The 14502-nt window shown below is 34.6% G+C and overlaps 1 protein-coding gene across 1 annotated transcript; it reads right to left on the bottom strand.

Annotated features, from left to right (window-relative positions):
* Nucleotides 1-328: 328 nt before the first annotated feature.
* Nucleotides 329-13807, bottom strand: LOTGIDRAFT_218902 (hypothetical protein). Its single transcript, XM_009061649.1, has 32 exons — nt 13746-13807; nt 13325-13416; nt 13136-13201; nt 12882-13007; nt 12452-12550; nt 11945-12158; nt 11290-11484; nt 10926-11017; nt 10310-10665; nt 9980-10086; nt 9569-9688; nt 9016-9246; nt 8717-8783; nt 8351-8523; nt 7986-8023; nt 7649-7746; nt 7188-7249; nt 6523-6633; nt 5847-6097; nt 5578-5653; nt 5303-5385; nt 4825-4965; nt 4468-4557; nt 4197-4321; nt 3721-3830; nt 3411-3554; nt 3140-3236; nt 2597-2721; nt 2165-2246; nt 1587-1861; nt 1243-1319; nt 329-925 (listed from the first exon to the last, which is right to left on the bottom strand). Exons 1-32 carry the CDS (start codon nt 13749-13751, stop codon nt 808-810), a joined length of 4047 nt encoding a protein of 1348 aa, XP_009059897.1. The 5' UTR covers nt 13752-13807; the 3' UTR covers nt 329-807.
* Between the last annotated feature and the right edge of the window lie 695 nt (nt 13808-14502).

Here is a 14502-nt window from a genome sequence, read left to right as displayed (position 1 = left end):
GAGGGAACCCTAAATGTTTAGAGATCAAGTGTCTTTCTTGCTGAGCTACCCTATCTTGTCTAATACGAATAACTGAAAGTAGAGCGAGTCTGAAAAATGAAATGAATGCAGTTTTACGTCCTACTTTTCTGCATCGTGGGGGTTTATGAAGACGGGTAACGCCATGCAGGGTACAATGAGAAATTTGTCGGGAGTTGATGAACTTAAGATGAACTATATCAACATTGTGCCAAGACATCAGTATTCAAGTTTTCAATTTTAATTCCAAACTGTAGCTCATTTCCTGGAACTAGACACCTCCAGGAACTTGACATAAATACTCTATAATAAGTATAAGTGATAGATTTATTTAGCTATATGAAAAACAAACAATTCAGATTAGATTTACAAATAAAATTCTCTGATAATGTTCAAATCAAAATTATGGACGGATTCTGTAATTTTTATTTGGTTATCATTGATATTTATGAACACCAAAGACATAATTTCATGTGAACAATTTATTACTAAGGTCTAGCTTAAATACCCTGCCTCCCACCTTTATGTCAGGGATTTGCATGGTGTAGAGATATAGGCCCCCATTTTTCTCAAACATCTTACAAAATGTGAATTGAGAGATACCACACTAGAGAACAAAGTTGAACAACTGATTCATGAAAAAAAAAAATTTGATGTTCGTGGTGTCGAATTTAACATATTTTAATTAGAGAAAAGTTACATAAACAAAATAGTAAATAATGTGGAATGAATCAATAAACAATAAACAATACAAATATATAAATAAATAAATAATTCAAGATGGTGCCTCTATTCTGTAGCATGAGCTGAAGGAAACAGATATTTTTGAGGATCGGTGATTCTTTGTAGATTTTCTCTGCTGATTTTTTCACTGCACATTGGACAACTTTCTTCAGTTTCAAGCAAGCTGGAAAATAGGATGAGATCTTTGATTCCGATGAATTTCTTTAGAAGATTATAGTTCGGAAAGGCAATTTTAACTTTCAAACAAGGATAATTCTTGACACACATGGATCTAAAGCTAAAATTTTGACGGTGAGCTAAGGACATTATTACTGATTAGCCAAGCTAAAATATTTCTATTTCCCATTGGTCAAATGGACAGTGAACCTTTAATATGGCAATGAAAGTGAATGAGGGAAATATCTGAATTATTTTGCAGATAACTAGGAGAGACCTCTATGGTTAAAGAGATTTTTAAGAATGGTTATAAAGGGAAGTTACCTGGCGAATTCCGTATGAATAGCTGGAAAATCACAGACAGAACAAGCTGTTAGATCTTCTTTTACTACATGACGTCCCTGGATAATCAAACAAAACACAACTTCAAATAATTATTTACTACATATTGATTATAATCGATTTCAACCTGCACTGTTAAAGGGACAATAAAGAGGTTTTATATGAATCAACACTAAAAGCCAACAATTTGCACCAATTTTCAGTCAGAAGTCTGTGGTTCCTGCAATTCCACTCAAACTAAGCATGTTAAAAGCACATAAAAAGTTAGAAAACCTCTCTAGAATCTCTACAGTTCCCGGGCCAGCTTATAGACTTATAAAACTTACAGTAGCAATACAGTAGGGTAGGTTATTTTTACAATCAGGACACAGTAGGTCAGTTTCCGGTAGCTGAAATCCACAAACTGGACAAGGCGTCAATGGTTCTTCTTCTTCTGTTTTATCTGGTCTTCGTACAATCTGTTCTATCTTCTTTTTATATTTTAAATCTATCTGATCTCGGTATTCTGGCCTCATCAACATGGCTGCGTAACTAAACGATGAATTTTTCAGTCCTGCTCGATGACATTCAATAACTGTAGAGGTTAGAATCGGTACGATATCTGTAAATATTAAGAAACATGACGTCATCTTTTTTATCTTCTAAAACATAAAGTGATACAACATGCACTAATCTTGAAAGTGTATAACTACTTTGAAATATTCTAAAAGCACGACTTATTTCTATTATATTATTCAAAAATCACTCAAACTGGTCCATAAATGAATTCACCTATTTATATCTGCATTTTTCATCTTGTCAAAAATTAGGAAAAATAATTTTAATATTCTCTGAATCATGAATTTACATGGATCATCCCAAGGATAATCCACAAAATTTATTGAGTTGAAATGTTAGAACTTACGTGAAGGGAATTTACTGATATTATTAGCAACTCGGATCAACATTCTGGCACCTTTTAAATGATCTCCCTTTTTCACGTGCATCTACAAATATTACAACAGAACTACTAATCAAACATTTAACAGTTGTGATTGAAAAGCCACAATAGCTGATCATTATCCACACTGTTGGTACTGTTGCTATTGGGTGTTAAAAGAAGAAATATTTCTATAGAAGCACTGGCTAAGGCTACAAGAGATCATAAGTTCAAATATCTCAATATCTGTCACTTAATTCATGTGATAATTAGGTTGCAGAAATATCATAAGGAAGCAAAAATCAGTCCCATGTCATTTGTTGACGTATATAACCAAGTTGAAATCTGGCTTGATTATTTTATACTTTCCACTAAAATTTAAGTAGAGAAATTATAGAAGAAAGGAATTCAACTAACCTTGACTAAGATATAGCTATGAAGTATCATTAAATTAGACTGCATCTCTGATGGTATTTTAATTTGATTCTGATTCAATTCTTGATACATACTGAATAACACATCATGGGCATTTCGGTAATTTCCTGCAAAAAAAAGCAAATATACAGTATATGGTTATCAGGTAAAACAGTGTGCATTATACAAGCAAATATACAGTATATGGTTATCAGGTAAAACAGTGTGCATTATACATGCAAATATACAGTATATAGTTATCAGGTAAAACAGTGTGCATTATACATGCAAATATACAGTATATGGTTATCAGGTAAAACAGTGTGCATTATACAAGCAAATATACAGTATATGGTTATCAGGTAAAAAAATGGTTGTTAATCTTTTTTCTTTATTTCTAACTGTTGAAGGATCCGACACAGTCTGAAGTACATAGAGCCTCGGTTTTTCATCTCATGTGACCACTTTCCCACCACAGACACACTAATTACCCAGAGCCAACAGTTTTCAACCCTCGACTAAAAATACGTTTGGAAAATGAAGTACCTGCATTCTGCTCCTCTCTGGCTATAATAATGGCAGTTCTAGCAGCTTCTCTGTACTGTTTTAATGCCATGTACAATCTGAATAGATATCTTGCATCCTACAAATATATAAATCTATTTTGACAATGTTGTTTTTAAAATGTTAAAATATATAATGCAACATTGTTGGGGGTGGATGTTTGGGAACTCCCTCATCACTGGCTCTCCCCACAGTCTCATCTCAATCCTTTCCCCCTTTTATTCCGCACCCACAATCTGTTAGAGTTACCTACCTTAGGAACACCGTCAGTTTCTCCCATAAGATAGTCAATCAATTGTCGTGTTAACTGATCATCATTGGCTCTTCCTACAGTTTCAATAGCTAATTCTATAGCCTGAGCATCTTCACCACTACACCTAAAGAAGTGCTTCATAGCCTACAAACATAATGACAAACTTATTATAGGTGGATGAAATAAAGAGGTTTCTGTTGTGCCATTACGAGGCATGATAAGACACTTGTGTTAATGCAACTGCTTCATTTTTAACTAAAATATTCCAGCTGATTTCAAAATTTACTGCTTTTTAAATCATTGGTCTTACCTTAATGTACTGTTCACACAGTAGATAAAATTTACCAGCCAGAAAATGATTATTTTCATTATCAAAATGAACAGCTATAGATTGGTAATCTTCTATTGTGGCATCAGGTCCTAAAGAAAAAAAAAAAATTTTAAAGGCTTCACCAAGTATTGGCAAATTTTTGCAAAGCTTTCTGTAGTTGGAGGCTGAATGAATGATGTAGGAGGGGTCGAACTCTCAGAAGACTCATCAATGTTTCGCCACGACAGATTCCTTTGCATAAAATTGGAGGGGAAAGGGGGAGGAGTAAAAGACCCAGGACCTGCCGATACTTTGCAGTGTACAAAGAGGGAAATTTTGTCAAAACAGCCTCTGTTAGGTGTAAGGAGTCAGAGAGATTTGGGAAATTTTGCCAAAACAGTTTCCTTCAGATGAGACCAAGGGGGATTGGTGTTAAAAGTTTGGCAGAGGAGGAGTAAAATTCTCCAAAGACTCACCAATAATATCAGCGTAAACTTCCATCTGATTGTGAGTTTGGGCCAGTTGAAACGCTTCATCATTACACTTAGACATCACTAAAAATTGAATAGCTGATCCATAGTCGTTCAATTTCTGGAAAAATCTGAAATAAATTTCCAAAAATATCTTTAAAGATGATCCATTTGTATTCTGTTTCTAGACAATCAGAGAAAAAAACAGAATCAGAATGTCTGTTGGGATCCACACAAACTTACGTCTCCAAAATTAAAAAAAAAAAACCTAACTTACTTGGCTACCATCTTGGCACCCTCGACAGATTGAGTGGAACGAACTATTTTTACAGCTTCTTCTGGGTTCTGTAGGAAATCTAAATTAATTCTGAAATAGAGACCATGGACACCAAATAAACAGTTAGAATTATAATTTTTGGTTATGGATTTGTAACCTTTATGTATACTTTGAAAATTGGACGTCTGCTAATAACTTATTTTTTCTTATAAGACAAATATTATATCAAACAGTTTTTAGAATTTGACTGTGATACTTTCAATAAAAGAAAACATAAATAATTAAAATTGGTGCGCATTATATTCACAATTATACAGTATCCAGACAAAGTAAAAATTTGAAAATTGAGTATCTTACCTGATGACATTGTCCCATTCTTTGGCCATTTTATAGGCTTCTGCCGCCTCCTTATATCTCCCATCAGCCTCTTTAGCCTTCGCATATTGGGCATGGATTTTAGGCGAGGTAATATTCTGCAGCAAATCTCCAACTTTATTCCTTGAAAATTTAAAATTTGTTTTACTATTATGAATCAAAACCCAGAAGAAAAAGATAAATGGATATCATAGTCAATATACATAACTCTCTCTCGAATTATCAGATGGTACCCACAAGGGGGCGCTACTAACGATCTGAACTACCAAACGAAATCTTTTACCCTGAACTTTCCCCCCCACCCCCCCCTCATCATAATTATGTGTAATTTTCATTAACGTAAAGCAACAGAGCTGAATGTGACCTCAGGCCTCAGGTGTATAAATCCACCAGCAGAGTCACTCACTAAATGGTAAGAGAGGAATATAGACCAAGAGAAAACCCAGATAGAGTAACTTACCAGTTTTTGCTTCTGATATAGACAGACGCAGCCTTATCGTAGAAATGTCCCTGTTCATACAACATGGCTGCTTCTGACCATTGCTACGATAAAAAATAACATCAACATGAAACAATTAAAAAGAAGATTGTGCATCAAGGCTTTTCTAATTGTCCACGCCCATCTCAACATCTGTGGTATCTGTCAGTCCAGAAAAACTTGATACTGTGTGAAACCCATTGAAACAATTCTTTTGCTTTTTCTTTTAAAACATCTATATTCCAAAGTTTACTCACCTTCATGGATTCCAAAATACCAGCACATTCTTTCTTTAAACTTTTACTGGGCATCTTCATCGCCATGGCAACACCTCTGTGGAGCAGAATAAACATACATAATAAAATATTCATTCATAAACGGAACCATTTGACTTAAAAATCTGAGCCATTTAAAATATGAGTTTAGTGCTTTCATTATCATTAACACCCTAACCGAAACCATGAAAATGACATCATTTAAAGATTCCAATGATTAAAGTGACCATGCCATAGCTGGCCGTAAACACAATAAAACTTGCCTTCTGATGTCTCCCATTCTGATAGACATTCTAGCGATACCAGCAGCGCAGACTTCATCATGTTCTCGTTCTCTTTCTACCTTCGTCACTCCCTTCTCATAGTGAGACAAGGCATTCATATAGTCCCCTGTAAATTCTAACTGCTGGGCGTATTCTCGAGATATATAGGGAATCTGTTCTGGAGCTAGAACTTTGGCTAGTTGTAGAGCACTGTCCCAATGATGCAAGTCTCTTCTCATCTGGAATAAGACACATACAATGGTACATTTTTGAGCAAGTGGTCTTCAATGTTATTAGATGGAAATGAATTCTGCACGTGAATCACATGACCTGCACTGAGTCATTAAGCAAAACTTTGCATTTTTCACCTCTATGAATAACCTGTCAGATCAACTTGGTTTGGGAAATATGGCGTGAGGCCCTACTCGTCGAGAGTTATTTAATGATTTCCTGCCCCACAACTTGTGTCATAGCAATAGACTACTGAAGGCAAAAAACATCTCTTGAAAACTGTTTTAATATTGCTATATAAATACATCAGCAATTGTGGTATTTGAGGCTGTTTAGTTCCAAGACTATTGTGTGAAAAATTAAAAATAATGATGAGGAAATTAAAAATAGCATTCAAGACAGAGCCTTTCTTCCTCCATTGAGAAATAATTACCTCTAGAGCACCAAGTGGATATCCTGAAGCCAGGAACAAATCTTGAGCCTGATTGAATTCTCCCAGAAACATGCCAATATATCCTGAAAGCTGGTTTTTGTCTTCCATATACTAAACAAGTAAAAGTGAAAAAAAAAGTATTCAGAGTCATAAAAGCACTGGCCTGGGTCACAGTATGAGCTTCCAGAATTCTATATCTCAAAAAGGATGCATCAGAGATAAACCTTAAAGCCTAAAGTGGCCCTCACACCATCGCCATCACCAGTTGTGTATGGTTGCCTATAAGAATACCAGTCACAAGTTTGGAACTCATGGCCACTTTCATTATTTGCAACCATACACAACTGGTGATTGCCATGATGCGAGGGCACCTTGAGAAACTTGAAAATGGCTGCCACATTGACAATGCAGAGTGGCATCAGGTGTTCCAGAACAGAGATCATGCCCTTCCTCACTGGCAACAGTAAAACTAAGATCAACATGATAAAGTAAATTATTTGATGACTACATGAACATGTATATCCTTTTACCTGCCAATGGAGATGGGCTAGTGTGTGGGCTTGAGGTGAAATATCACATATATCAATCGTATATCTTTTTTGGCAATACAATCTACCAGACAGAATTTTCAGAACATTTTGAGCATAAAAGTTAGAGGTACTTACTCTGATTCTCATTAGAGATGACACCATTCCAACATCACCTAACGTTCTAAACACTCGGATAGCTGAAATAAATTAATCAAAATTACAAGATAACCTTGTATATTCATTTTACATTTACCGGTAACTGGATTTTCAAACCAGCCAATCAACAAGTTTGAAGTACTTTTGTTTTGTAAATAAGTACACAACGAATAATATTTCAAATGACAAACCCTTGCATATGAAAAAGGTTGTTTTGTTTGGTAAAAATTCGTCTCCTGCCTCATATCAAGCTATTTGGATAAAGTGAAATCCATCAATCTATTTATTGATAAGGGGGCACGGTAAAAAAAAAGAAATGATGCTCAATATGAGCTTATTGAATTCTATACCTGACTGATGTTAAGCTATTTGGATAAAGTGATCTATCAATCCACTCATGATAAAAGATTGAGGGTTTAAACAAGGAGAGTATCACTTACAAAATTCTATATCAAGCTGATGTAAAGCAGTTTTACCAAGTTCTATCCATAAAGATTTATCATTTAAATGATAGGCAAATATCCAGGCATCTTTAAATCTGAAATTATAAATTATAACTTTAATATGAAGCCGAGGTTTACTAGTTATTGCATCACAAAACCAACGATTTTACTTTGTATCTTTGCATCCAAACTTGAAATTGTCCTTTTCTTGTTTAAGCTGAATAACACTTAATTTTTTTTACTTTAACAACATATTCCAGGCTTCTCATAAATATAAAAAATAAATATAAAAATAAAAGAATTTAACATATTGGTTGATAATTTTTTCTTTTACCTGTTTAGTTTGATACATCGCGTTCCAGCTTCCATCAACTAAAATATATCACACAAAATACATAATATAAATGAAAGCTAAAAATATATCACACTGTTTTTAGTCAGTCTGACATTTGATTGGTTCAATATTTCAATGAGCTAGAACATGTGTTGTACAACAATTTCATGAGATCATGTGTAGCAAGTGGAATCCAACACAGAAAAAATACAAACCAAACATCTGTAGAGATGTGCATTTTAATCAAATTGTTGTTTTTTTTTGGCATCTGTCTACCTGTCTTCACAATGTAAAGTTATTACTAAAATTGTCTAATAATGTCAAGGTATTAGATTTTAATGCTTGACCTTGAGAAAATTACCTACCTCAGATTGTGAGAGCGAATGAGGATCATCATGTTGAGTATTCAGATGTGTATCTAAATTGATGGTTACTAGGCGGCCATTTTGAGTCTGAACAGTCAGGTCTCCATTATATAACATGGTGGGAATTTGACCAAACGGCAATTTTGTCGTACCAACAAGACTCACTTGAGCTCCTGAAAAATTCAGATACATCATCAGTTAGCCACATGAAAGATTTTCTTAAAATATCATTCAATATAAAAACAATCCTTGTATCACATACATTTCTAAATTAAAACCTATGATCGCCATTTTGATTGTCATCAATGACCGCCATTTTGTATGTAACCAAGGAAGTGACATCATAGAGCAAATTCACTTACTTACCATTAACAGATTCTCGACAATAAACATAGGTATAGATCTTCTCTGTATCATAAATAACAAATATTCCCTGTAAATAGTTTTTATGATAAACACATGAGTGTAAATGGTGGTAAAAAAGAGGGGGAATATGGGGTGTTTTTTGTGCAGCCGTTGATATTTTGAATCTTGTATGGTGAAAGATGGAATTTTGATTTTGAGCAAATGTTGTTATGGTGGACTCCTACATGTATAGCAACATGCCCTTGCTTGACTATCATAGTAATTTGTCTATCTAATTCGATTAAAATCAAAATGGCTACCTTATCAAGTGGCCAATTTTCCCACAATACACCTTGAACTGATTCTGACAAGTTTGGTATTTCTACAATCTGGTCGTTGACAGGATTATAAACATATCCATCTCCTTTATTATCAGTAAAAACCAGACGTGTTCCAGAGGGATCAGGATATACAGATTTAATACCATCAATATGGCGGAATTCGTTGACAATCTGCCAATCTTCCAGAAAAAACAGGTTGATATTTCCAGTCTGGAATCATCAGAATATTTTATTAATTTTCAAGATAACCAATCTGTTTCAAATTTTAATGTTTCATTTTGTTTTTTTCATCGGGTGACACTATTTGTCATCCAGGATCTGACAAACATTTTTTGCATCTGATGTTCTAGGCAAATTGATATTCAACCAATCAAATGCTCTGTTGAATAATAGTTAGGTTCTTTTCTGGTGATTAGGTGCTGTAGGTTCAATCCCTCTCAAGGTAAGAAAAAGTCTGATTCCACAGCCCCTGCCTCCAAGATTTGGGCTAGTCTCTGCTTCCACCCCCAATAAATTGGTTTTAAATTCTTACCTCGGTACCGTAAATCAGGAAGTCTGGGGTGAGAGCATGACAGGTTATTTTTTGACGTTGATCAGTGGTAGGGAATAGCTGAGATTCTCTCTCCTCTGTAGTGGCTGTATCTGATTCAATCTATATAAGAGAACGAATGAATATGTGAATGAATGAATGAGACATCCTACTTTGACCATCTTATTGGGCTAAACAAAGGGTAATTTTGCAAAATCTGTAAAAAGTATAGTTTCAGAGCCCAAGGAATTACATTTTTACTACAATAAAATTCATATCTATATTAGGGTCTATAACATGCACAGGGCTTCACTTTTATTACCATTTGAAGAGGCCTACGAAGTGCAGGAGACTAAATATCTTGATGGTACAAAGGATTACCAAACCCCCCCACCCATAGATAAGAATGCTTACCAAATGTAACTGAACTTTTCCTTCAAATAAAACAGCAGCGTAGTCTGCATTAAGACTGATAGCTTGTACAGTACCCAGATATTCTCTATCTTTTAAACGTACTGGTACTACAATAAATAGGTACAATTATCAAATAACATAATCCAAAACAAATTCCATGATATATCTCCATCGTTTGATTTTTCTACCACTTATAACATGCAACTGCTCAAACTAAGATTATCAACAAGGGGTTTCAAAACACTTTTTTGAAAAAGTAGGGCCAGAAATACTTGTTAGCAAGGAAGAGCAAACCATCAAATCAGAAAGACAAGAAATTGGCATACACACCATCCGATGCCAGACTATAAAACCAGGCTCTATTGTTCATTCCAACGCCAAGATGATCTGGACCAATTCCCAGGAAAGATGGTTCCACCTCGATTCCAAACGATATCGGTTTATCTTGCATGATATTATCTTCTATTGTGACCTCCAGTAAAGATGTCAGATGGACGATACGAGTCTGACATGTTGATGCTAACATTGGTAATCTTGATAGATAAACATGAAGGTTGCCCTTCTGGGTGGATACAGCCAGTAACTGTCCATCATCTGTCCAGGATATCTGATCCAGTCCTCTCTCATCGTCGAGAGTGATTATAGCAAACATTTCCTTTAAGTCAGCTAGATCATGGATCTTTATGCTGAAACGAAAAAAAAACAGGGCACTCGATAAGAATGTTCAAAACAGTAAGGAACAGGATATATTCAAATTCACCCTTCCTTTCTCCACCATTTTGAATTCTGTCTACACCTAGAAGGGTAAATTTTGAAAGTGACATATCAAGTTCTATACCAAATGATTGATGCCTTAGGATTGGAATAGAAGGAACCTATTCTGAACTCACAAACAAGTGCCAACAAGAAAACTAAATACATATAAAACCCCTAAAACACTACCTACCAGTTATCCCCACAAGAAGCAGCCTTGTTGTATGTTAGTGACAGAGCTATAGATGATAAACTATCTTTATGATTCTTGGCTTGAAATAATTCCTGTTGATAAAAAATATATTGTTAACTTCCAACCATCAAATATTCTTTTTATCAAGAGATAAATTGTCTTAATATTCTCTGAATACAAAATCAAATTAAATCATATCCTGATATGGCCCCCTCAGGTATTATGACTCCCTGGGGGTACCAGGTTACACCAAAAGTTGTATCTGAGAGGCCACCTGACTAATTTATAAAATGTAAGAATTACACCTTTGTGGAAGTCAGTAATTTACAGGTTGGAAACAAAAGGTACAAAATAAAATACATACCTGTCCAATTTCTTTGAGATGTGTTGAAATAACTACGAAATATCCCTGTGAGAAGCCAATTAACATATAGCCATCACCAAACCAGCGATAGGAGATGATATTACCATAGCGAGGTTGAAACGCTAACTCTATAGGGTTATCAGGGTCATTGAGGTTAAACAGATATAATGTCTTCTTTCCATTGATAATACTCACCTACAAAATAAATATTTTTTAACTATCAGGGCCATGTCAAAAAACAAAACTTTAAAGCAGTCAGTCGTATCGTGGTCTCAGAAATGGGATTTGTTCAGCTAAACTAATCGGTTATAGTATTCATAGCTTACCAACGATTTCCAATTTTGAAGATCATTGATCATGTCATGTGTAGACAGTAGACTCAAACAACCTGTCCCACTTTGTCTGTGCAAAGCTGCGGTGAAGATGTCTGGGTGTCAGAGACATAAAACAAGATATAATAAGACGTTCAACTACCCCAATTTTCAGAGAGAAAGTAAACTTGTGAACGAAATAAATAAAAAAATCTTTATCTGAGGTATATTTGAAGGAATCATGTGATTTCCGTACAGTTCTCGTTCTTCTGAAGACTATTTACATATCTTCCAGGTCCAAATCAACCGCTAAAAATGGCGACAATTAAACATTGAGCACTTACAGTATTTTCTCCAATAGAACTTCTCTCATCCCCTTTCATCTCAGAGAAATCAATATCTGATGGTTCATATCGTAATGATGTCTGTCGAATCGTATCTCCATCAGTGTTACTAACAGTTACCGTCTTATCTTCACTACCTAACGCAAGTAAATTCTCCTTACTCCAAGCTCCACATGTTATCTTCTTCGTATGTTTTCCTAAGATTGGAATTTTTCTGTAAAGAAATAGACGAATGAAGTAAAATTGCGGGTATTTCTTTGTGGTATAGAATATGCTAAATTTGGATGACAATTGTCGAAGATGAATGAAAAAAATGCAGCAACCCTCTTATGGAATCTTATGGAAAAAAATGAATGGATTTGGTGCAATCGGATACATATTTTGGGACAAAAACGTACAAAGATCATGTCTTTGTTGAAAAATAAAGTAGGGTTGCCGCCACTGGTACAATATTCAGGTGTACCAACTATTTAGAAATAAGATATTAAACAATATAATACAACTCACCTTGATGTCTTACTATTGTAGATCAGTAGATTACCTTTGACAGTACCAACAGCTAACTGAGGTCCTGTTTTAGACCACAGTAAAAACGTCATGGTGTCCCTGAAACATTGGTACATAATCAATACACAGAGTAGACAAAACACATGAAGATAACAGTATTAGTATTAAACATAGGGCCATCTTTACATCACATGCTATTACAAACTGCATCTAATACATTCAATAGCAACCTTTCTTGTATCACAGAAGTTTGTAAATTATGCTATTTGATTAGACTTGCCCCTGATTACAAGTACAGCCTGTGCAGTTTACAGTCTTCTATAAAGATCTCTGATTGGCTGTATTCATCAAACAATAATTGCATGATATGTTGTATGTAGACTCTCCAAATGGGATGGGAAAGAGTACAAAAAATAAAATATGTACTTACTTCAGACCACTGTCAATCTGAGTTGTTTTATGTTGGTTGGCATCCCAGAAGAATATTCCTGTAGATTTGTCAGCTATCACTGCCAGAATATCTCCTTCTTGATCCCAGCCCATTCCAGTACATATCCTACATTCATACAAATAGATAATTAAACGCGATCCAGGGCTGAATATTATTGGTTTATCAGTCTTATATCTTCACAGTAACAATGAAATTTGTCAACTTGATTGTTTCAAATATAAAAAGAATTTTACCCGGGAAGTTTGATTTCTCCTTTGATATCTCCATGTCTGTCATATATTCTCACTGAATGGTCAGCCCTGGAATAACAAAAAAATAATCAAAAGTAAATTGACAGGAACACAAAAACTCCATGAAGACAATATCTTTTTGACCAGTGATTCCAATAGAATTTGAAGTTTTCGAAAGAATAAAATACTTACCCAGTAGTTGCAAGATAATTTCCTAGTGTTTTCTGCCAGCTGTAAAGAATGTGACCATGTCCATGAGATTTTTCATTCAAACTAAATACACGCTGAAAATAAAAGATAACACTATTAAAATCTAGATAATACTTGATTAAGCCAAGAAAGAAATTACATCTAATCTATGTATATAGACACAAATGCAGGTCTAAATGGCAATGGGAAAAATCAAAGGAAAACTTTTCTTATAATCATAAGTACAGAAAATAGGGATAAACAATCTTTGATGTGATGGGGGTGGGTGTGTGAAAGCTTCCTTCGCAACGAGCTAAAGATCGCAAATATCTAAACAATCTGTAAGCAAATATGTCTGCAACGGTTCCAGATATAAGACAAGACCTTATTTTCAACAATTATATTAATCATTCGAAACACTTACCTTCATTTTTATCTTGAACTTTTTAGTTTTACAGCCTACTTGTTATTTCATGAAAAAATTTGTTGTGGAATTTGATACTAATCCACCCTTCTTTTTAAAGAGTATTTCAAGGGAGGCAACTACTTCTACTGGGTTTTCTCCCTTTACTACTCAAGACTACAGTTAAACTCCCTATTCAAACTTGCATTTTTATTTTCTGATGCGTTAATTTTTTTTCACTGGTTCCAATCTAGACAAAATGAAGAAAATATAGAACTCCCTTAGCTATCATGGTACAATGACAGTTTTATTCAAATTATCAAGAAGTGCAAATAGTGCAAAACTTTGTCCGTGACACAAATAAAAAGATTACAATGGATATTGTTGGTACAGAAGTGTATGTAAATATTTATACAGGTATTTTATTTGTATAGGTATTCTATTTTGATAATAATAATACTACTGTGGATAGGATAGGATAGCCTATATTTGATTTGCGCAATATTTCTGGGGTTATTTATTATCGTATTCTCTGGTCGGATTCTCTATCACATTTCAATTCTTAGGGTGCGAGCATCTTCACAATGTCAAGCTATTACGACCTCGGTTTATAATTTGACTGAGATAGTCACCTTTTTGTAGCACGAACGTTTAATTAAATGCAGTGATTTAATTGGATTGTACACCAGCAAATAACGGCCAATCAGAGGCCTCGACCAAAAAGTTTGTAAACACTAAGCCATAATATTCACAGTCTGTCTGTCGAGGGCTCTGATTG

Source organism: Lottia gigantea, assembly GCF_000327385.1.
Source record: "Lottia gigantea unplaced genomic scaffold LOTGIsca_49, whole genome shotgun sequence".
NCBI lineage: Eukaryota > Metazoa > Mollusca > Gastropoda > Lottiidae > Lottia > Lottia gigantea.
Note: the sequence above shows the minus strand (reverse complement) of the source record. Positions and strands in the feature narration are given on the sequence as shown.

Coding starts and splice junctions, on each gene's coding strand:
- LOTGIDRAFT_218902 (XM_009061649.1), bottom strand. Junction 12,159..12,451: donor TACAATAGTAAGACATCAAG/GTGAGTTGTATT, acceptor ATTTCTTTACAG/AAAAATTCCAATCTTAGGAA. Junction 3,831..4,196: donor AGTTTACGCTGATATTATTG/GTGAGTCTTTGG, acceptor TTTTTTCTTTAG/GACCTGATGCCACAATAGAA.